Source organism: Myodes glareolus, chromosome 14 (genome assembly GCF_982192425.1).
Source record: "Myodes glareolus chromosome 14, mMyoGla1.1, whole genome shotgun sequence".
NCBI lineage: Eukaryota > Metazoa > Chordata > Mammalia > Rodentia > Cricetidae > Myodes > Myodes glareolus.
The window spans coordinates 63,671,140-63,695,390 of NC_142039.1; the positions used below are offsets into that span (position 1 = coordinate 63,671,140).

General features: G+C 45.5%; 2 protein-coding genes across 2 annotated transcripts in view; one reads left to right on the plus strand and one right to left on the minus strand.

Moving 5' to 3' along the window:
* The first annotated feature begins 3,561 nt into the window (after positions 1 to 3,561).
* On the plus strand, positions 3,562 to 8,679 carry LOC125399588 (spermatogenesis-associated protein 31E1-like). The gene is made up of 4 exons (XM_087896562.1): positions 3,562 to 3,774; positions 4,489 to 4,540; positions 5,071 to 5,131; positions 5,379 to 8,679. The coding sequence occupies exons 1-4, from the start codon at positions 3,595 to 3,597 to the stop codon at positions 8,587 to 8,589; spliced, it is 3,504 nt and encodes a 1,167-aa protein (XP_087752688.1). The 5' UTR covers positions 3,562 to 3,594; the 3' UTR covers positions 8,590 to 8,679.
* Positions 8,680 to 20,624: 11,945 nt separating this feature from the next.
* Positions 20,625 to 24,251, minus strand: part of Iars1 (isoleucyl-tRNA synthetase 1) — a 50,846-nt gene continuing 47,219 nt past the window's right edge. Inside the window, exons 32-34 of the mRNA XM_048433006.3 lie at positions 23,651 to 23,794; positions 22,494 to 22,646; positions 20,625 to 21,153 (exon numbers count right to left, since the gene is read on the minus strand). Of these exons, the coding sequence (XP_048288963.3) occupies positions 21,071 to 21,153; positions 22,494 to 22,646; positions 23,651 to 23,794 (380 nt within the window). The 3' untranslated portion in view covers positions 20,625 to 21,070. The remainder of the gene's footprint in view (positions 21,154 to 22,493; positions 22,647 to 23,650; positions 23,795 to 24,251) is intronic.

Below are 24,251 nucleotides of genomic sequence, written 5' to 3' on the forward strand. Positions count from 1 at the left end.
TGGCAGTTATGTGGTTTGACCTGTGTGGTGGTGGTGGGGGGGGTTAGCAATGGAACCAAGACTTATCCTGGGTGCATGAACTGACGTTTTGGAGCCCGTGTCCTATGGTGGATACCCTGCTCAACCTTGATACCGGGTGTGTGGGGGAGCTTGGTCCTGCTTCAACTTGGTATACCAGATTTTGTTGACTCCCCAAGGGAGGCCTTACCTTCTCTGAGGAGAGGATAAGAGGTGGGATGGAGGGAGGTGAGGGGTGGGTGGGGAGAGGGAGGGAGGGAGGGAGGGAGGAGGGAAGGAGGGAAACTCGGGCTTGTATGTAAAATTAAATATTTTTTAAACTAAAATGTCTCTGCATCATTATCAGAGATCTAGCAATATAAAGAAACACCTGTTGCATATCACCATAAATAATAGGGCAGAAAATGGTTCTTTGAGAATGTTTGCAGCACAGATAATTTTATGACTGAAACTAACCTTACTAAAGAGACCGGAGACAGTTTCACTAATTCAGTCCCTTAAGCTTGATTCTGAAACACTGTGCTGGGTTTGTAAGCCATACTCAATTCACACAGAACACATCAGTCACCTGATATCTCAGAACTGACAATTATAAAAAACCAACCTATCAGTCAACTCTGAAAAACATGTATCTTCGTTAGGGTTTTATAGCTGTGAAGAGACACCATGACAACGGCAGCGCTTATAAAAGAAAACATTTCACTGGAGCTGGTTTACAGTTCAGAGGTTTAGTCCATTATCTCCATGGTGGGAAGCAGCGCACAGCCAGACCTGTGCTGCTGGAGAGGAAACTCAGAGTTCTGCACCCTGATCAGCAGGCAGCAGGAACAGAGGGACACCGGGCAAGGCTTGAGCATTTAAAACCCCAAAGCCCACGCTCAGGGGACACACACTTCCTCCAAGAAGGCCCCTCCTACTCAAAGAAGACCACACACACCTCCTAATCCCTATCAAGTAGAGCCTATGGGGCCCGTTTTCACTCAAACCATCACAACATGGAACAGGCTCCACATCCTGCAGCATCAGTTCAACCATGATCTAAGTTTTAATATAAAAATTAATACACACACTGTTCTAGATTCATTTCTGTTGCTGTGATAAAATTCCCCGACAACAACAACAACAACAAAAATACAACAGAGAAGGGTTTGTTTCATCTTACAATTCCAGGTTACAGACAGTCACTGGTGGGAAGTCGCTGCAGGAACCTCAAACAGCTGTTCACATCATGTCCATATTCAGGAGCAGAGAGGAGCCCCTTGCATGCCCAGTTCCTGACTGCTTATCCTCAGACCTATTTTTTTGCTCTTTCCCAGTTCGGGACCTCCTGCCTAGAGAATGGTGCTCTCCAAAGTGGACTGAACCTTCCTACATCAATTAACTTCAGATAGCGCCCCACAGATATGCCCGCAGAGCAGACCAATGCCTTTCCAGATGATTGTAGACTATGTCAAGTAAACATCTGTCTCATTAGTTTTTCTTTCACCTTAACACATGGTAGTATGTATACCCTTTTATATATACAAAAGGTGGGAGGTTTTGACGTATGGTCTATTGCCAGTAAACAGTTCATCCATGTACTTGTATAAGTACACAGATACACCTCGGTGACGTGAAAGGTTCTTGGTTGTAAAGGGGAACATCAATGGACAAAGTTTAAGCATCCCTGCTCGTGATCAAATGTAGAAGCCTGCTGCTATGTGTGTCTCACAAATGCCTGATGACCCTGCTGTCAACCCCCAGGCCCTAGGGGGGAGGTGGGCATGGGCACTGGGCTCCCAAGCTCCCCAAGGTCAAAATGTGCTACTAAGAAAATGTCCCATGAAGCAAACACATCTGTGCCCACTCAGCCATGGGCCATGAGCTATCCTGTGTCCAGTGGAGCCTGGTATGGCAATGTATACGGGGCAGCAGTAGTAGGGTATCCACGGGGTATCCTGATACTTATCTTACACACATGCACACACATGCATACACACACACGCGGGTGCACGCACACACACACACACACACACACACACACGTGCATGCACGCACCTCACGTATGTGTCAGGTCCAGCTAAACAGCCATCCATCCCGAATAAAGGATCTGCTGAGTATCGGGCCATGGTAGACACCAAACATACTTGGCTTCATTAAAGTAGAAACAAGAGCCAGGCTTCGTTGTTATAAATGGACACAGATTCTCCTGCTCATGAGCAAGCTGCTCAGAAAACAAGACCTGAACTGAAACACTGAAGCTGCTATGGGAAGAGAAAGGGCAAGCACTTCATACATGGGCACAGGCAAGAACTGTCTGAATGTACACCAACGGCACAGAAAAGAGCCCCATAAACTGGCAAATAAGATTACACAAAATTAAAAGGCTTCTGTGCAGCAAAAGCTGCTGTCATTAGAAGGAACAGACAGCCCAGTGCACGGGAGAACAGTGCATGTCACGCTTGGGGGGTGGTGCACTTAAGATATAAAACGTACAAAAAACTGAAAATATAAAGCATCCAAAACCAGCTTTTCAAAAAGTGGACTAATGGATGGAACAGTTTTCAAAAGGAAACACAGAGAGGTGAATACATAGTTTGCAAAGATTTCAACATCGTTAGCCTTCAGGAAATTCAAGTTAAGGCCACTTTGAGATTCCATCTCATCCAAACCACAGTGACTGAGATCAAGACAATGAAAATGAAAAATTCTGGCAAAGATGTGGGGAAAGGACTCTCAGCAACTCCTACTGGGCTTGTAAACTGCAGCAACATGGTGGAAACCAGGATAGGGGTTCCTAAAGAACAGAACTGCCATAGTCCCAGGTCTATCATTCCTGAGCACAGACTCAAAGAAGGCTGTCCATATCCTGCCAAGGAGATGCCCACACATCCATGATGAATGTGGCACTACTTACTATAACAGGACAATTAGCAAAAAATGCAATAGTGAAATATATTAAAATTTGCTAATTAAAAAAATAACCTATAAAGAAAGGAAGCAAACACTAAACATTCAAATTTTCACGAAAGATTTGTTTGACGATACTTATTCACATGCATTCTTATGATTGAGTCCAGACTTCAGTTTTCCTCAATATTCTATTGCTAAAGAAGATAAACTAAGATTATATTTTATGGTAAATTGACAAAGCTAAATAAATGAATTGAAGCAAGATATGACTGCATAATGAACAGATGTGGATCTTCAGACAGAAGACATCCTGAAAGCAAGAATCCTTAAGATACAATTTAAGTTCCACAGAGAAGCACAATCTGTCAAAAACTGTGAACCTGATGAACTCAAGCAGACATCTGCCAGGAGACAGAGAAATTCTGGGGCTCAGGGGGCAAGGAACAAACTACGGAGAAAGGTCTGTCTCAGACTGTTACAGCAAGAGGACTTGTTAGGAGAGAATAGGGAAACCAGGAGGCATGAGGGTCTGCTGGGCTTGAGACTGGGGAGCAGCTGTGGCTCCCTCCCTCCTGCCAGGAGCCCTTTGTGATGAGGAGGCCACAGCTGTGTGAGGTGATGGCCTGACAAGCCTGCTGGACTCCCAGGACTCAGTGGCTTGGGGACAGCAGGGCAAATCAGAAGATGAAGAGTTTTCTCCTTCAGCTGAGCAGCATTAGTGACTACTGGATGAGCCTCAGCTCCATTGTCATGGAAATGATCGTTGGTATTATATGTGGAGCAGGGCTCTTCTTCCTACTGATCCCCTTCCTGAAGAAGTACCCAGCATCACCACCACCTGGGAGCAGAAAGAACCCCCCAAAGGTGAGGAAAGCCTTGGTGGAAACACAATGGAGTGTGTTCAATCTGTTGCTCACTACTGTTACTTCCTCATTTCCTAGTCAAGCAGAGAGATATCTGAGAGGAACTCTCCAGAAACAGCAGCACCTCATCTGCAGGGGCTGGGAAGTAGGGTGCAGGGGAGAGTGGCCTTGAGGTGTGTGCCTGAAGCTCTCAGACCGGCTGTGTGGAGTGGCTGAGAGGAAACTAAGGAAGACTGGATCCGTGGGCAGACTGCATTTCTGAGATGGAAGGGACCTTAGGGATAGGACAGGCTCTGAGAAAGAAGTCATTTGTCCTCTGTTCAAGCCCATGGTTTGTGTGTGTTGAGCTGATATGAAGGGGGTGGTGAGACCAAGGGCCTCAGACCAGGGTTCAAGTCACCTCAGGTCTGAGGAAGCGACCTTACCCAACAGCCCAAAGGCAGCAGCAGAGCTCAGCCTTGGGTAGGATTGTACCTGAGGAACACTAACTGAAGACATCCATGCAAGTGTAGCATAGAAAGCCCTGTCTTGTGTTTTCCAACAAGGCCAAAAGGAAGTGTGTTTATGTATAGAACAACTGAGTCAAGGATGGATAAGAGAAAGCTCTCCAGGAAATGTGGATTTCGTGTTATCCACCAGCACACAGGCCAGGCAGCTTGGCCACCAGAGAGAGAAAGAATGGGCCCAGCTCATTTCTGTCCTTTCTCACTGTCAGGTGGTGAGGAGGGGGCGGAGCAGGACCAGGAAGAAAATTGATTCTGCAAAAGGTAGGCTTCTGTTTCCCTCTGGAGAGGCAATTCCTTCTGCCCTGTCCTCAGTGATGAGAGCCATGGTGACAGCCATGCTTCTGAGATACAGGATGCAGAGCACTAAGAAGAGGAGACTGCTGGGAAGGAAATCAGAATCAGGGAAACTCCCCAGGTTCTGTGAAAGAAGCAAGCTTGGCCTGGTGAGGGGTGTGGTTCAAGACAGCTGTATGCTGTGTCCCTGTAGGGGGAACTCTCAGGTCCACCCAAGAGCAGGTAGCTGCAATTCCCTCAGGCCCACTTCTCTTTCAGATGACTCATCCTGTGTCCTCACAGTGTCATAGGGGGAACGCCAGGGGCTGAGGAGGAGCAAGGAAAGTGTAAATGAAGAGATGTGGTCCCTCCATGCCACTTGCTCGTTCTCAGTGTTCTCTGTGCTTGGCCTCTGGAGGTTGGGCAGTAGAGTCCTAGCATGGGAGGTCTGTAAGAGGGGTGCCGCACTCTCCTGGGAGATCTCGGTCCTCTCCTTCATCCTGTATAACCACTTCCAGGTGGCAGAGATGGCAGAAAGAATGTGGAAGAGACCCAGAATGCATCACGACCTGTGGAAATGTAAGAAATCTGCCTCTTGAGAAATAATTTATACCAACCAGGATGTGAGTTCAGGGTCTGGGGTTTTTCATACAGGAGATACCATGCAGGGTGGGATTGGAATACAGCTCTGTTGGATGTGACCATAAGGGATATGGGATGTGGAGGCAGTAGAGTGACTACAGGCTACAGTGCTGTATTTATGCAGACTGACTGGCATCTGTACCCTCTGCTTGGAGCTGATGCTCTTGCTTCCTGTCTTCTGCAGCCCCATCAAGGATCCTTTATTGGACTCCATGCCATGCCCGCCTTGGAACACTCATGAGAAACTGGATCAGCTTCCCCTCTCTCAGCTGCTGTCTGACCTCAAGGTCTTAGAGAATCTTATACAGCAGAGATTTAGCAGGGTTTTCTGGGGCGTGTCCTCTGTGCTCTCTGAGTCAGTGGTGGCTTCTGCCTGGGTCTCCAGACTTTCCTCTGCAGCAACTAGATCTTCATCATTATGTAATACGTATGGCCCTTTCCCAGCTCTACCCATGGCTCAAGGACTTCTACCAATTTCCCATGCTCAGCCAGTGCCCCATCAACTTGTGACACCCAGTTTGGTAGGTGTGACACAGGTCCAGACACTGGGCAACCTCCCAAGCTCTACACCAAACCCAACACCCTCTTCATCCAAGAGCAGGCCCTATGGAACAACATGCCATAACACTGGGGTGAAGGCATCTGTGTTCCTCCTGACTGAAAATCAGTCCTGGCAGCAGGGTCTGGAACGGAAAGACACCATAGACTCTAATGTACAAAATCAGCAAGCAGGCATTAGCTGGACCATTCACAACTCCCCAGGGGATACCCTGTCTGATGAAGCTGTCAGGTCAGCCTCCATCCTTCCTGAGCATTGTCAGTTCCTCCAGCACCATGAGGAGACACAGAGTGAAGACAAGGTGACTAAGGTGAGAGAAATACAAGACGCCCCCTCCAGGGTCCACTCATCCTCGGAACTGACACAGCTGTGGGGACATTTCCCAGCCAATAGTCCTTGCCAGCCCAAGAACAAGCCTGAACTCCCTCAGCCTGCCCAGCCCTCCATCCTCGACTCCAAAAGCTGTAAGTTGAGCCAGATGATGGGGTCTGTGCCCTCGGCGATGCCCTTAAAGAAGTCAGAAGCATGTGACATACACGACCCCATCAAGGAGGGCCCCAGTTTAAGGGTCAATGACTTTCCTTGCACTTCAAGCAGTAGCCCTGGGAAAGGCCTGGAACCCAGAAACCCTGTGCTGAGGACAGATCAGCGGTCCTATGTGAACACTGCCCAGGACCTTTCCTTCCTCGACCCAGAGACTCAAATGAAGCTGGACTCAAACATCATGCAGCTTCCTGTGAAACACAGATGGAGATCATATCTACAGACTCTTGAGTCAAGGGATCTCACCCCGCCGGGGGTTCCAGCCTCATCTCTTCCCCAGCCTGTGTATCCCTCCTCACCCACCTCTGTTTCTAAGTCAGAGTACTGTCCCAAGGCTGTCGTGATCCTGGAGAAATTGCATCACCAAGACCCAGGAGGGACAAGGTTAGAAACTCTATCAGTTGCCAGCCTACGGAGTCCTCTATTTGCATACTTGCCTTCAGAGGTTCAGGTGCTGCAAAGTGCCACTCCATCTGCTGCCAGCCATGGACCCTCCAAGGCCCATCCAGATAGAAAGCACAACAACTTAAGCAGTCGAGCCCATGATTACTGCCTCCTGGCAAGGACCCAGCAGAACAGGACTGTCCAAGGGACTGGAAGAGGCAACCTGCAACCAAGGACCAGCCCAAGAATTGGCAGGCATGAACCATGGAAGATGTTTAACAATGTGACCTCAATAAGTTCCTGTCTGAGTGGGACAATGGTTGATCCTGAAGTAAGAATCCCATCTTTAGTGGCCAAACAGACCAACAGAATAGCCAAGGTGAAAAAAGAGACACATCCTCCAGGGAAAGTGATCCTTGGGTCCAGGAAGATTCCCAATGGCCAAAAAATCAATACCAATCCCAGAGAATTTAAATCTGTAGCAGGCAATAGAAACCCAGGCCATTTCCAAACAAGTCCACAGTACTCAAGAGGTTCAGCTCTACAATCACAGGTGCTTAATAAGGTTGACTTCAAATCAAACAAGCAGCCACAGCCATGGCCTACGGAGCTTCTTCTAGACTGTCAAAGTGATGTGTGCCCCTTCACAGTCAGCTTGCCTTCAGGGCACTCACTGCCCAGCTTCCAGAATAGATCCAAAAATCCCAAGACTTCTCAGGGCCTAGGTGATCCGTTCCTGAGGAAACATCACAGCCAGGAGACTCAGAAACTCAGGGTCCCCAAGGATAAGATTCCAGCAAGTAATCACAAAATATTTCATTCCAGTGAAGAGAGGAAGGATGTTATGAGATCTAGAGCCAAAAGCCAGGGAGAAAAGTTGAGGAGAATGGGGCTCTCCCAAGCCTCAGGCCTCACTCAACTCAAGGATACAGACATCACTGAGCATCAGCCTTCCTTTGATGTGCCAGCAAAGGAGCAGGCTCCTGCAGGAAGCTTTCTGAAGAAAACAGTAAGGAATATTCTACAATATCTCAACCTCAGTGCAAAAGACAAAGAGCAGGGGGGTTCTCTGAAGAATGAAAGCCCCCCACCATCTCCTATACAGACTCAGGAGGTAGCCACAAAGGAGAAGCTCATCTACAATATGGCAGCTGAAGCACAATCTCTCGTGGATGTTGTGGTACAGATCCTGATGGACAGGCTGGGCCTTGATCTAGAGGACTCATCAAAGGTACCATGGTGTAGAGTGGAACCCATGGCATCCCCACTGGGTGTCTCTTCCCATTCTTCTAAGGATCTCTATGCCACAAAGAAAAGCAAACCAGTGAGAAGAATGAGCTCTGGTCCCCACACCAGTCCCAAAGGACACAACCATCCATTCATACACAGGGGAATCGGGGACAAACAACAGTGGAGCGTTGATGTCCAGCAAGCCTGTGACCAACATCAGAACAGAGTGAAGAGGGGAATGGGCTTCGACTCACTCCCCACCCTCAAGGGGAAGACCCAACCATTCCCGTACAGGAGAACTGGAGACAAGCAACAGTCAGGCGTGGCCACCAAAACAGCCTGTGACCCATATCAAATTAAAGTGAAGAGAGAAATGGGCCATCGTCTGTCTAGCAGCCGCAAAGGGCACAACCATCTATCCTTACACAGAGTAACTGGAACCAAACAACAGTCGGATGTTATCCATAGAGCCTGTAGTCCACATCAAAGTACAAAGAAAGGAATGGGTTATGGTCATCTCAACAGCTTCAAGAACAACTATCCGGTCACACACAGGGGAACTGGAGACAAAGAGCAGTCATGTGTTCCTACCAAGGGAGCTGGTCACCCCAAACAGACCTTACCAGCAAAGGCAAAGGAGCAGGTGCCTCGGGCCACTTTGGCCTTTGCCCACCAGTAAGTCTCCCAGCAGCCATCTCATCGCACAGCCATTGTCTCCCCCAGTGCTCTCCTGGTAATAAACATTGGCTTTTTTCCTACAAAGCGAATCTTCTTCCTACTGAAGCTCGTCTACTGTTGCTAATGGCTCCTTCCCAGATGGGAGGTGCTTCCTAGTTCATCCTCATGCCTTTCAGTGCAGTGGTTTCTGTCTTGCAGTGATGGGGTGGGAAAGGTCAGCATCCTTCTGCCCCACGACAGTCTCCGGCAGGGATGGGGGCAAGGAGGGGTGGGGTAGTCTGTCTTCCTTTCTGACTAGAGCAGGAGCCAGACTAGAACTTACAGTGTGAGACCACAGTTGGCTACTGAGGGCTGAGTCACACAGGCCTGCCCAGTAACACAGGAAGTGCTCTCAAAGGGCCACAAGCATCTCTTTGGGGTCACTCAGTCCCCTCTCTGGGGACTGGTATCCATCTTGCCCATGTCATGGACCAGACCCAGAACCCGAGACTCTCAGTCATCATAGTCCCCAAGTGGGGTTCTCTACTTGGGCTAAAGCTTCCGAATGCTCATCCTAGGTAATATGATTACCTCTCCATCTTTCACAAAACTAAACGCTGTAAACAATAAATGGTGTTCACCTCCAATGAAAGAATATATCCTGATTTTGTGCAGTTTTAGGTGACATCTAAAACTGGCCAAACGGTTAAACGGCCTGTTTTTCTAGTGCAGACAATATCTTCCTATATTAATGCACGTTGCCACTGTGCGGGCATCTAATATGCAGTTCCTGTGATATTACATCGATGCTATAGAGAATTTCTAAGTAATTTTTAGATTCATCTCTGGTGTTATATTTCTTGTGGTTAAGGTACAAATCCACAATCCTTAAAAAGTAATGAAAGTTAAATGGCATCATAAATTAAATGGCCCTAACAGAACATCCTGGCAAACACTAAAGAATACATGCTCTCCCCAGCAGTTCACGGGACTTTCTCCAAACTAGACCAAACATTAGGACAAAAAGAAAGTCTCAGTCAATACAGGTAACTGAAATCACATGCTGCATCCTATATGACCTCTATGCACTAAAGAAAATACCAAACATACACAAGTTCATGGCTACTAAGCAACACACCATTAGAATAAAATTGTATGAGAAATCAATAATAATTTTAATTCTGAGACTTAAATGAAAGAAAAATGAAAATATGACATATCAAAATCTGTAGAACACAATGAATGACAGGCAGTCATAAGAGGAATATTTATAGCACTATGTACCTACACCAGAGTCTGAAAGATCTCAAATAAACACTCCAAAGATGCACCTGAATGCCCTAGAAAAACAAGAATAAGCAACAGCCAAAAAATTTAGGAGGAAAGAGAGAATTAAAATCAGGAATGAAATTAATGAAATAGAAACTTAAAAAACACAAAATATCAACAAACCAAAGACTTGGCTCTTTGAAAGGATTAATACAGACAAGTCTTTGACCAAATGAATCAGAAGAAAGAGGGGGTAAACACCCAAAATAACAAACTTAGAGATAAACAAACAAACACTTGGAAAACTCAATCATTGGAACATATTTTAAAACGATATATTCCGCCAAGGAGGGAAATCTAAAAGAAATAGATGGATTTCTAGATCTATACAACCTAAGTAAGATGAGATAAATAAATAGATTCACAACGCCCATTGAAACAGAAGTATATAATACACAAGGATGTGGAGGCCAGAGGGCCACTTTTGGGGTAGGTTCTTTCCTTCTGTCATGGGATTTGGAGATTGAACTCAGGTCATCAGCAAGCAGTTTTACCTGCAGATCCATCTGACTGGACCTCTCCTTTTTATTCTTTCTTTTAAATGTTTTATTGACTCTCTCTTTCTCCTACCTCCCTACCCCCCATGTGTGTCTGTGTACATACATGTGACACAAACTTTAAAATCAACTAAGAAAAATTCCAGGACCAGGTAAACTCAGTGAAGGACTAGCATCAATGATCCTAAACTTCTAAATCCTAACTTTGTGGGGGTGGGGGGATAAAATATTCCAAGACTTGAATTACAAATGCCTAAACCCCAACTCCAGAGTTACAAGCATGATATTTCACATTCACCAAATATAACCAACTCTAAACACTATCAAAAACAACTTAATTCCTAACATTTGAACAGACACTGTCGCCTACATAAGAATACACATATTAGATTCTCAACACTCAGCACAAGACATGACTATATTCAATAAATTACACATTGCATTGTTAGCCTATGCTCTAAAGCACATGTAACAAATCGCACACTCAGTTTCCTCACAGCCCATGAAACCAGCAAGCACTCCATCATATTTCCATGAGAATGATCACGCCAAAATTCTCATGCCCTCCAAAATCAAAATGCATACTTCCTTACATTCGCAAACACACAGACTCCTAACTTCCTATCAACACACACCCATATGCTCTCTCTCTCTTTCTCGCTCTCTCTCACACACACGTGTGCCCACACAACACCCTATGTGATTTTACTCATATAATAGACACAAATTTAATAAAAAAAAATCTTCACTGTAAATTCCTTTTACTCATCTAATTCTCACATAATGCTTTTCTTGATTCTTGCCATTTTTACATGCATGGGAAGATACAAAATGGACAAAAACCTAAGCTTTTTGATTGTGCGTGTCCCTAACATTGCCGTGTAAGTGTTGCAGCTGGGACGGACATGTATCCTGGCAGTCAGGAGCCAGGGAATACTACAAAGTCACTTTAAGCATTGCAGCTCTGCTCTGGCAGAAGTGTTACAGCTCTTCTCCTGGGAATGGTTTCGGGGGGGGCGGGCAGTATTTTCCAGGGTGACTTGAGATTGATGGAGGTTTGTGGCCTGATTCTGGGGCAAGCTCAAGGAATGGTGGAATTCTGTGGCCTGACTAGAAGGCACTAGAGCCCATGATTCACTTGGACTGTGCTTCCTGGGAGCCTGTCACATGACTGGGAGTCATAGCACATGATTCCCCTTTTTCCAGGCCCGGGCATCATGAGAGTGCAGGAGGACCAAAGGCCTGCCTCAATAGTCACCTGCAACCTGGACCGGTGCTGATCCCATTAGCAAGCTATTCAGTATTTCTGGGCCTGCTTCCAGTGCTAGGCATGAGGCTTGCCTGTGTTCACATGGTTATGGAATCCAAATTAGATGGAGTTGGTGGCCAATGACCAGATGACTGTCATGCAAATACAAGTGCAAAGGGAGGTTGTCTACCCTTGTCAATATAAGCTGCTCCTCCACAATGGTCTGGGGTCAGGATCAGAGAGGAGATATGCTACCTGCTACCCTCCAAAGGCACAGAACTGCCTTTTCTCAGTCACCTTTGCTCCTCTCAAAAAGGCAGGGTCAGTGACAGCTGTGCTTGGAACTGAGGCCTCAGCAGCCTCATACGTCCCTGCTCTGCACTCAGGCCAGTGTCAAGGTAAGAGAAGGCCCTGGAAATTTGTCTTCTCCCACAAGTTAGTATTCGGTGGACTCAATGGCATTCTTAGCGATAAACTGCCCACACAATTGCCTCCTGCAACCACACTTCTGTGGGAAGCTGCTCTTCATTGCACTAGGAAGGTGTCCAGAACATTATAGGCAATTCACACAAAAGGACACACAAACTGACATGGGCTGGTTGATCAGTGATGATCAAGGTTTCTGTTCAGGCCTAACCCCAAAGGCAGGCACTGGATACAACTTAGTTCGGTAGCTACCAATAATGCCACGTGAGACCACTGTGCACCAGACCTGGCACGGTTCACTCACCTTACTTTTCTGACGTGGGGCACCATCTCAGCAGTCCGGCCAAAGTGACACACATTCTTCTCCAGCTTGCTGGGCACTGTCCTGTCAGACAGAAGACAGACTTGGTTCTGATTAAAAACTCCTCACACAAAGGGTCCCTTCCTTACCCTTCCTAATTTGTTGGACCAGCATACCATGGGGCTAGATAGGTCTCCTGGCCTGGGGGGAAATCAGGGACGTGGAACAGTCAAAGGAAGTTAAGGAGGGAGGGGATGCAGCTGTCCTTGGGGGCTCAGCTGTCCTTGGGATGCTTCCCAAGCTTTGATCTGCTCTAAGTGCCAGGATACAGGAACCATATGACCCCAGAGCCACCGCCATCCTGCCTCCCCATACTCACCCCATCAAGGCTATTCACCAATCTGGGATTACAGGTTCCACTAGTAATAGTCCCACAAAGTCAAAACCACTGCTTTTCTCTTATAAGCAGAGTCTGGGGATTTGAAGGAGCCTACACATAAAGAGAGGGATGTGGAAGAGGACAGTGGCCCAGGATATCGGAAATGGTCCTCAAAGTGCTGTGCAAGGGTCTGGGTCCCCGAGCCACCACGCAGAGTCTACAGTGTGCTGCACGGGGGCTGGGTGGCCCCAAATGACAGTAGGACCAGGGTCGACATGGTAACACCTAATCCAAAGTGGTTTACAGAAGCACACAACACAGGGTGAGGGAACACCATCAAAGCGAGCAATGTCATGGCAGACGGCAGCAGACAAGACTGTGCTGGAGGAGTAAACTAGGCAGAACCTCTCCTGATTTCCTGGCACAGTGCACACACACTCGGGCACCAACACTGCCACTAGTGTCTCCGTAGAGAAAGCTCTGCCTTCAAATCAAGTCAGGCACCAACAGCCTCAGTAACCCTCGCTCACTTCCAACTGTGCCTGACCCAGGGTCTGATTGGTCACAATCCTCAAATTTAGCCAATCAGACTTGCCAGGTAGGATGGGCTCTCCTCATTGGCCAGCTTTAAGTCATGTGATCTGTGGCTCATAGGTACTGAGAAAGTGTTCGCTCTCTGTTAAGGTCAGAACCTGGGAGTGCTGTGTTAAAGAGGCTTGGTGTGTTCAGTGCCCTGTGTCTGGGGAATGTGCCTACCCACGCTGCCTCCCTCACCCCACTGTCTTCTGGCCATAGAAGAGCTCGGGAAGGCATTTCTTCCCTTCCCAGACCCCATCGCACAAGAAATAGCCTGACTTTCTTAAGGTCGGAGTTCGGGTTTGCCTCCAGCTATTAACTCTCTTCCTTGAGGGACGAGGCAGTGGAGAAACTGTTCACTACTGGGTGGTTCTCTGTCGGCTGCTGGATTCAGGGATCAATAGAACTGCAGATACTCATGGCTTCAAGGAACTGCTGATCTAATAAGGGAGAGCACTGAGTGTGTATTGTCCTTTTCCTGAGAGTCCCCATCTCTCCCTTAATGCCTGCACCCAGTCTATGTTAAAAACATTTCTTCGTGATTTCCAAATTTACATCATAAATAGTAATGGCTTATACTTCATTTTCATAACCAATGTCCTGAAGATGAAAATAATTTTTCTCCACTGTGAGTCTTTATCCACTCTTTGCATTGAGTATGTGATTAATCATTTTAATTCTGAAATTTTTGTTTTCTCAGACTTGGAAACTTTCCCTAAATTACTCCATGGTATCTCCTGTTCATTTTGAAAGTACTGCTAATTGAACAAGTCCTTAAAATTATCTGTTTCACATTCTAGATTTCCTCAATATTAGTTCCAGCCCTTCAGTTTTGGTTTTATTCTTTTATCCTATTTTTTAAATGTTATTTCATAGTGTGGTGGTTTAGATAGGAATGGTTCCATAGAGTCATAGATTTGAATGCTTGGTCACTGGGGAGTGGCACTATTAGAAGGCGTGTCCTTGTTGAGGTAGGTGTGGTCTTGTTGGAGGAAATGTGTCATTAGGCTTGGGCTATGGGGTTTCAAATGTTCAAGTCAGGCCCAGTGTCTCTCTCTTCCTGTTGCCTGAGATCCAGATCTAGAAATCTCAGTTCCCTCTCCAGCAAGCACCATGTCTGCCTGTGTGCCGGCATGCTTCCTGCCATGGTGACAATGGACTAAACGTGTGAACCTGGAAGGCAGCTTGAAGCCTTCAGATCCATCTGTGTCCATCAGAGCACAAAGTGAGTTAGAGTACTGTGTTCTGGCCCAGGCTTCTGTTATCTACTGTGCTGAGTCCCACACTACAATCCCTCCACTTTTCAGCATTCTTTGCTTCTCTTCACTTCTTGTATTTTAACCAGCATGTTTGCCAGCATTGTTGGGGACTCAGACTTCATGAAAAAGTCACATATGTGGTGCCTACCAGTCATCACAGCAAGATGCTGGGCGTTTGAGTCTCTGGCCTATAGAGCTACACTCTGTCTCAAAAGTTTCATGTAGACTTCTCTTTAGCAAAACATTTTTTTTTATTTTTGTGGGAGGTGTGTGCATGTGTGTGTGTGTGTGTGTAATTAGCATATGCTGTGTAATATGTAACCACATTAACAATTAAGGTCAGAAAGAAACAACTTGTGTTTGCCAACAGTCAGCTATAAAGGAAATTGGGACAATTTGGTACAGGCAATAAAGCATGTTATAGCTTGTGAATACATTACTCAGTGAAGACATTGTGGAAAGACACAAACCTGTTGTGCACATTTCTGGCATAGAACACTTGGGCATCTTGTTTCTTTTATGATTTGAAATATTAATTGCTTATTAAATTATTTACTGCAGATCATGGAGAACCAACTCCTAGCCTGAAAATGAGAAATCCACGGAGTCAGCGTACACTAAAAACTTTTCCATCTAAGGGCTTTTAGGGAAAAGGGAAAAAGCACACACTTTCCTGACGGCTTCTCTCTGTATTCCCTCACATTGAATTCTGCCCTCTTTGCGCTTCACATCTTATATAGACCCACAAAACCTTTCAGGCATTATACCTGAAGGCCGCATACCATTTCTTAAGTAAATGATGAGAAACAGAGATCTAGTAACTCCAGATAAAGTGTCACAAGGGTAAGGAAGGAGCGCTTTCTCACAGTCAGCTCCCTAATTAGTGGGCTGCAACCTGCAGCTGCAAAAAGAGAAGTCTTTTTGTTATCTTACCTACAGAGATAGTCTTGTAAAACTAATCTATGAAGGAGACTAAGAGAAATAAGGAAATTGAGTGCTATATCCTATACTTCTAAGTGAATAAACATTTTAAACATTTTAATGTTAGTGGTCATAAGAGCCAGGCTTTCTCAGAGTGGAGACTGTTTACAAAGAGCCACGTGTCAGAGAGAGTGCAGTGCTGAGCTGAGAGACAACTACGGAACTGCAGGGCAGAGGGCTGAGGCAGGAGCGCACATAAGCTTGCTCGGCATCCTCCAAGGCACAGTGACATTAAAAGCATTTTAAATCTTAAGATATACTTTTTTCTGTCCTGCGTGTAACCCTTGACCATAAAAATGGGAGACTTGTAACTCTCAGGGCTATAAAGTTAGTTTGTATTTTGTAGCCCTGGCCAATGGTAACTGAACCAAGACCATAAAACTGAGGTTGGGAAGCTGTGCAGTGTTAATCACTGTTCTAGGTTATCAGCCAGACTGGCAGAGACTGGAACAGCAATTTGCTTCACATTTTTTTTTTTTTACTTTGGCTTAACACATCAGACAGGTTGCTAGTATGTCCTTGTAAGATTGTCTTAAAACTCATTAGCAAGGCACCTGGTCTAAAGCTACTTGGAAGTTTTATATCAGTTGATAGTCTTTTTTCTTTTTTTTTCAGTCTAATTATTTTTATTGAGCTGTATACTTTTCTCCACTAAGCTGTGCTCCAAGACAGCTCTTAATGGAAACTTATAACCCCTGACTTGGGCAGCATCTTTTTGTACTTATTTTATCCATTGGAACTCTGTGTAGGCTAACACCATTAATATCAATTGGACTATACAGCTAAGGAGGAGCCACCTTCTTGACAATCCACAGATAAAAATGCCCAGTAGTTCAGGATTGCATTCATGAGATACACACATTAGATACAGAGAGAAAATTCCTCATAGCCACTAGGGAAAGAATGCAATTAGCATATGTAAAATTACAGACAAGTAAAAGATATTCTGGAGTCTGTATTTCTCATAGGCCTTACAAAAACAAGTTTCCTCCATCAGGAAGTTGAACTTCTGGTGGGTTGACACTAGAATATTAATTCCCAGGTACTCCAAGGCCTAGTTCTTTCTTGATGCCAGAGACACCATTAGTGACTTCACATACTATTTCTTCCATAGCTCACAGGGGTTTTCTTTAAATCCATAGTTCCTCTTACACATCACTTCTGGAAAAGGTGAACTATAGGTCAAAGCCAGGCTGTGCACCGTAATTGGAGTCAGTGCCAATAGCAAAGATGGCTCATGCACAAGACAGTAGCTCAGGACTTGGGAATCTGGGTCCTGGGAAATTTAACATCACTTCTGTCAGGGTAGGCCCAGGGACCTCTTGATTTTCAGCCTGAAGAGAGGAGATTAAAAAAAAAAAAAAACAAAAAAAACAGGTTCAGTGGAGTTCAAGTGCATGAATAAAAAGCCCTGGGCAGGAAGCAAGCAAGACCGAATCAAAGCCACCGTCAAGAGGAAGGTCCAAGTAGGGGACCATGGAGGATGCTGTGCTGGGACAGAAGCTCCAGCTGAGACCAGGGGTTTCCAGTGTGGAATCTGCACAATGGGCACCAAAGCAGTTCACACCTAGGCAGTGAGATAAAAGAGAAAATGCAGAGTACGGCTTGCTAGGGAAGGCTGTGGTTGCAAAGCAGGGAGTTATGTGAGTGACGGAGATGCTGATGGTGGGGATAGCAAAGGACCACAGTTCAATAAAGGTTTAATCAGGTCTCTGTGTGTTCTACAGAGAAATCAACATATCTAGGAAGTTAATTGAGTGTCCGGAGTTGCTAACAGTAGACTCACCTGTGGCTACCTTCTCACATCCTGGTAAGTCACGAAGCAGAGTCCAGGGACCAGAAGCAGGCTTGCTTATACTGCTCCAAGGCCTACCCCCCAGGACCCATCTCAGTCAGGCTCCAGTAGCATCATCACCTGTGGGGGCCATTTCAGATCCGAATCATAAGTCGTCTTTTCATAGTGCCTCAGTGGTAAAGAACTCTTTTTTTTTTTTAATATTTATTTATTTATTATGTATACTATATTCTGTCTGTGTGTGTGCCTGAAGGCCAGAAGAGGGCACCAGACCTCATTACAGATGGTTGTGAGCCACCATGTGGTTGCCGGGAATTGAACTCAGGACCTTTGGAAGAGCAGGCAATGCTCTTAACCACTGAGCCATCTCTCCAGCCCCTGGTAAAGAACTCTTAAATCTGCTTTCTTTGTTCCCGAGTTCCAGTCATTTCAAGTGGCATAGCTCACGTTTAGCCATCTTGGTCAATGACTGTAACTCTTCGGAACTCAGTCACCTGAGGGGTGGGGCACTACTGGGGACTGAACACCTCCATCTGTGTAGTGGGGGCCGCACATGTGCCAGAGCACACCTGGGGAGGTCAGAGAACTTGTGGGAGTCAGTTTTCCAGGGACCAAATTCAGGATATCAGAATTAGCAGCCAGCAACTTTACCCTCTACGGTTTTATTGGCCTTCTTATTTATTTTTGAGATTTTGTGAATATTTGCCTCATTGTATACAGTACCTCAGAAGGTGGCTTTGAATCCCCTGGGCCTGAAATTACTACTTGGGTGTTGTGAGTTGAACTCGTGTCCTCTGGAAGAGCAGCTATCTCTCCAGCCTCTTTTGACTTTGAGACTGGTTCTAAGTTGCCCGGGGTTGGCCTTGAACCCTCTGTAGCCCAGGAAGGGCTCCCCCACCAGGCCTACTTCCTTCAGTTGTCACCCTCACTTTCTGCTTTGTTCAGCATTTTATTTGTCGGTATGTTTTGTTACTGTTCAGTGCCCACTACTTTCAAGTTTCATTTGCCTGTTTGATTTAACCTGTATTTTGGGGACTTGCTTCACGTATGTATGTATGTATGTATGTATGTATGTATGTATGTCAAGATAGGATCTATTTAGCCCACCCTGGGCTATCCTCAGCCTCTCTAGTGTTGGGATTATGTGACATAGTTATCAGGAATGCTTTATCAAGTATAGATAGACTTATAGATCTCTTTAAGAGTTGGTTTCCAAAGACACTGAAAAATTTCTGTGTTCGTGTGCATGCATGTAGGTGCAGGTATCTGCATATGCACGTCAAGTCCAGAGAGCATCCAGTGTCCCCTGGGAGGTGTTATTTGTTGCCTTTTTAAAAAATATTTTATGTGTATGGGTATTTTACTTGCATTTATGTCTGTGTACTGTGTACATGTCTGGCACCTTCAGAGGCCAGAAGAGGGCATTTGGTCCCTTGAAAATAGTTACAGATAACTATGAGCAGCCATGTGGATGCTGAGAATTAAACCTCGTTCTTCTGGAAGAGCAGGCAGTGTTCTTAACCATTGAGCCATCTTTCATTGTTTTTAAGAAAGGTTTCTGGGGTGGAGAGATGGTTCTGCCCCTATGGGCCCTGTGCACATGCCCACACTTATGCAGTTAAAAATAACCAAAAGAAATCTTTCTCCCCCAAAAGCCATGGTTGTCATCAGCCTGGAGTTCACCAAATAGGCTAGACCGAATGACTGAAAATTAGACACAACTCTGCTCAAGGAATAAATCATGCATCACTTACACCTGTTTTGTCTTTTGAGTCACGGTCTCACTGTGTAGCCCTGGCTGGCCACAAACTCACACCCATCCTCCTACTTCTGTGTCCTTAGTACTGGGATTAAAGACTTGTGTGCTACTTATTACATCTGGCCATGCTTGGCGTTTAGTGGTGGTTTGGGGATCAAATTCAGGTCTTTGTGTTTACTAAGCAAGTGCTTTACCAGCTAAGCCATCTCCCTAGCCTACTTAGTCACCACTACCTTGGTTTATATTTTTCTGCTTCACTGTATGCCTTGCGATCTTTTGTTTTGTTTTCCGGATTTTGAGGAGGCAGCCGCCATCCCGGTGTCTACATTAGTCTATTCACTAAGGAGCCCGCTAGGGACCAATCTTCTCTTGACTTCCCACATTTCCTTAGCCCATTTTGTTACCTACTACTCTGTAGTGAGAGAGACTCCTGGTGATGTCAGCTGCCCCCCGACAGCCACAGGAACGTCATTCCTACCAGGGTCCTCGGACAAGCAGACAGAAACTAGTCCCTCAGGCATCCCAACCAAGAGCCAGAACGCTGGGCACAGCCCGCCTTTCTCTCCCTCCTAAGAGGGAAGCTGTGCTGTACTTGGTGTGGGAAAGAGCTATGAGGGCAAATCCAACAACCGTCTTGTCTGTTTCAAGTTGCTTTGGTTTTGTGCTCACTAGGGGTACTACAATTGGCCTTGAACTTACAGAGCTCTGAGCGCAGGATTAAAGGTACATGCTATCAGTACCCCCACACTATTTCTTTTTTTTTTTTTTTTCCTTTTTGGTTTTTCAAGACAGAATTTCACTGGGTAGCTTTGGAGTCTGTCCTGGAACTCACTCTGTAGACTAAGTTGGCCTCGACCTCACAGAGATCCACCTGCCTCTGCCTCCTAAATACTGAGATTAACGGCGTGCACCACTACCTGGCTCCCACACTATTCTTAAATTAGCTTCTCTGTTGGGAAATCAGGGCCTGGAGCTTCCTATAAGGTACTGATGGCACTTGGAACTTTGACTCAAAATTGTAGGTTTCTCAGAGAGTCATAAACACACACACACACACACACACACACACACACACACACACACACACACACTTTTGGTGTGTCACGGTCACAGAAACTTGGAGGGGTAAGTTCTCTCTTCCCACCATGTAGGTCTCAGGGATCAAACTTAGATTATCATCCTTATCTTGCTGGCCTAGAATGAGACACTTTTAAATGTAACCTCTGGAGTCAGTGTTTTATCCCCTCTTTGGTGTTGTGGACAGTACAAAGTAGTCACTCTTTTGAAGTTGAAAAAAAGAATGTGTCCTTAGCCAGGAGGTGGTGGTGCACACCTTTAATCCTAGCACTCAAGAGGCAGAGGCAGGCTTCTTGATATCTGTGAGTTCAAGGCTAGCCTGGTCTACAAGGTGAGTTCCAGGACAGCCAGGTCTATACAGAGAAATTCTGTCAGGACATTTCAAGTTTTGTTAAACTATGGGAGAATAAATTACTTTAATACAGTATCTAAGAGAGTGTTTACTGTTTTGATTTAATCAAACTTAAAATATCTCATCAAATCACCCAGGAAAATCCAGGTAGCAGAAATATATAACATGTCCATTTCTTCACAAGGTCTCAAATCAATTTCACAAGGCCATAAAATGATATACATATACTATGCCATTTAAACCACTCCTACCTTCTGTACTAAAGAACTCAAGTATAGAAATAAGCTTTGTGGCGCTGAGGTAACATTAGGACCCTCCCCCAACATGACTGCATAGGTGTTTAAGGTTATATGTGAACATTATGTAAGGTCTCAGGTCAGTCAATCCCATTTGAACTGTTGGTTCAAAGCAGCATATTAGCCATGTGGCCAAAGGAAACACCTTCGCTGAGCCCATGTGTGTGGACGTGTAAGGAGATGGGCAGAAGTCAGGGCACGGCTGACTGAGGCTACACGGATAACTATTAGCCATCTGCAGTTGTTGGCAGGACAGACACATACACAGTCTTCATGTTCAGAGTCTTCATTGGGATGTCTTCTGTAATTTCTAAAAGAGAAATTTTTCAAAAAGTCAACATTCTGTTGAGTGAACACCTAAAAACACTGCTAACCGTCTATCCTTGGTTCCATCCTAAAGCCTCTGTTCTGGCTCCCAGGGGGTCTCTAAACCAATGGCATTTCCTGACAGGGCTACCTTTGTTGCTTGCAGAGGGCTCTAATTACGTATTAGCTTGTCAGCAAGATGACTCAGGGCAGGTGGCCACATCAGGAGAACTTAGCTGTCAAATGTGTGAACTGGTTGGTTAACTTGTGAGACAAAGACCAACCATGCAGGCCATGAATTAACCGTCTACATATTAAACCTCAACAACACTCTGAACACCAAGTTCCACCAAGCTTCCCTGGGTGGCGACACTGCCTGGTCAAACGACTAGGGACTGGAGGAGGTAACACTGGCTACTCCTCCATGAGGAAAGCATGACTTGAAGTCCCATCCCCTCTGCCCTTTGCATCTCTTCCTCTGGTTAGCTCTAATTAGTATAATAAATGCATTTGTGAGTATAGTATTTTTCAGTTAGTCTGTGAAGTGTTTTAGCAATTACGGAATCTGAGAGTGGTTTGAGGAAATGCCTGAGGCTGTGTTGGTATCAGAAGCGGTGGTGGCATAGGTGCCCCCTATCATACAGATAATAATGAACACAATTTTAAAACTGTGCTCAAAACCTATAAACCTAAGAATACCGCAGTCGGACTGCAGAACATCACAGACAAAGAGAAATCCCGAAAGAAGTGAGACTTTGAAAGAACATCTTGCAAGGGTAAGAAAGACAAACCAGCTGAAAAATCCTGAACACAGCTTCAAAGACAGAGTGACATTCTGATAAAAGCAAGATGTCTGTGAGGAGCCTTGAGAAAGACAATGGAGGTCTCCACGTGTTTGCAGCCCAGGGAGGAGATGCAAGCAGCATGCTTGAAAAACTGAGAGGGGACAAGACTGACTGGAACCTCAGCTTAAAGTTCCCATCAGACTCAATTCATAAGAAAACAGTTTTATATTTAAGGTCAGGAAATATGGTAATTTACCTAGAAGTATGCCCTCTTAGGGTACTGCCAAAGACATGAACTGTTTTTATTATCTCTACCCTTAACTGAAATAACATAGGACTAGGGATTTAACTCAAGTTTCGCACACGCTAAGAGAGTGTTCTGCCACTCCACTACATCTCACTTAAGCTATTATCTTTAATTATATTATGGCTAATTTCTGGTTAATTTTCCAAATTAAACAAAACAAGACAAATATACAAAACATTTTCACAGACACAGTTACTGGCACCAAAGTCTCCTTTCGAAGGAGAAAAAGCCTTACAGTCACAGCTGCCTCACCCTGCGTTTGAGTCTCATTCAGAAACAGCTTCAGCCTCCTGCTCCGCAGTCCAAACACTTTGGCTGCCTCATACACAAGTCCTGGGTGGCTGAGTCCATTCTGTCCAAGCGGGTTTTCAAGCAGGAGAGTGCCCACAGTCCCTGTTAAACACTCTGGAGAAGAAGAAAGAAAGCCAGTCAGTTCTAGAAAACTAGTGTTCCAATAATGGCGGCCACTGCAGACAGCACCAACCAGCAATGCAGAGGGCTCTGAAGTGGGTACAGGAGCTTAAGCTGGAGGCATAGGCTACGAAAGCAATCTATAAAGTTCAGAGAGGCGAGGAGGAGAGAAGCTGACATCTGAAAGCCAGCCACCGGGAAACTGATTTTCAGTGCACAGTCAAGTGAAGAGACAAGGATTCCAGTAAACAAACAAACAAAAAACACATTGAGGGTCCTGAAACATTAGGGGAAAAGCAGCAGCGAAGCCCGTGGGTTGAGGCTGGAGGTGTCCAAGTCCAAGAAATCAGGACAGATTTCTAGAAAACAAACATAAGATCACACTGTGAACCAGTTAGTGGTGGCACACGCCTTTAATCCCAACACTTGGGAGGCAGAGGCAGGTGGATCTCTGTGAGTCTGAGGCCTGGTCTACAAGAGCTAGTTCCAGGACAGGCACCAAAGCTACATAGAGAGAGACCCTGTCTAAAAAACCGAAAAAACAAAACAAAAACCAAAAACAAACAAACAATCACATTGCAAAATCAATAGTTCAAGTATGGAGACAACCGAGTTCCACGTAGATGCAATTTTACCTACGATGATCCTTTGTTTCCTGACTGTCAGAAGAATGACGGTCTTTCTACATAACATACTGCAAAAATCAAATCAACAAAAACAAAACAACTGTATTCCCTGGAGAAGCATGGGAATTAATACTGTTTATTGATACAGAGAGGTAGGGTCTCACTACATAGTGCAAGCTGGCCTTAAACTTGTAACCTTTCTCCCTCAGTCTAAGTGCTGGGATTATAGGTAGGTGTGCAAAACCATGCTTGGCTGGTGTCCATGTGCTGAAGTCGATTGGAAGATTACACCGAAGTCAGAGATCTGAACCTGGAAAGGAGCCTTAGTGTCCAGCACTCAACAAGCTGAGTGCCGAGGATGCACACACATACCTTGTGGCTCCGCATTTAGGAGCTGCAGGTTGATATACCGACACAGAAGCGCGCTGGGGCTGTTGGTGGCAGAGGGGGCTGCTCCTGCAGTCACATACAGTGTCCTTCCACTCAGACTCAGCAAGTCAGTCTGGTTCTGTATTTCTAAAAATAACAACAGTCTGGAGTCACTCACCTTCTCCTAAGCCACTAGTATTCACTTCTAACTCTGCTATTACCCATCTACATAGATATGCGTTCCATCATCTGTTCACCAAAGACCATCACTTCTCCTGCAAAGCCAGGTATTATGATAACCAAACAGCAGGAAATGGTTTATTTATTTATTTTATTTTATTTTTGGTGTTTGGGATTGGACCCAGGGCCTTCTGTATGCTTGGCATTCACTCTGTATTCACTTGGCATTCAGTAAGGCCCAGGAACTATCTGATAAGCTCACAACTCAGCAGGGAGAGTGAGTCCTGATCTGTCTCATGGCTAACAAGGGAGGATGAGGGCCTTGGCTTTCTGTATGTCCACGGTTTCAGCCATACCATAGAGAGGGGCACAGTAGAGACATGGCAGCAGACACCGCTGAAGAACCTCTACTGCCTCAGAGTGA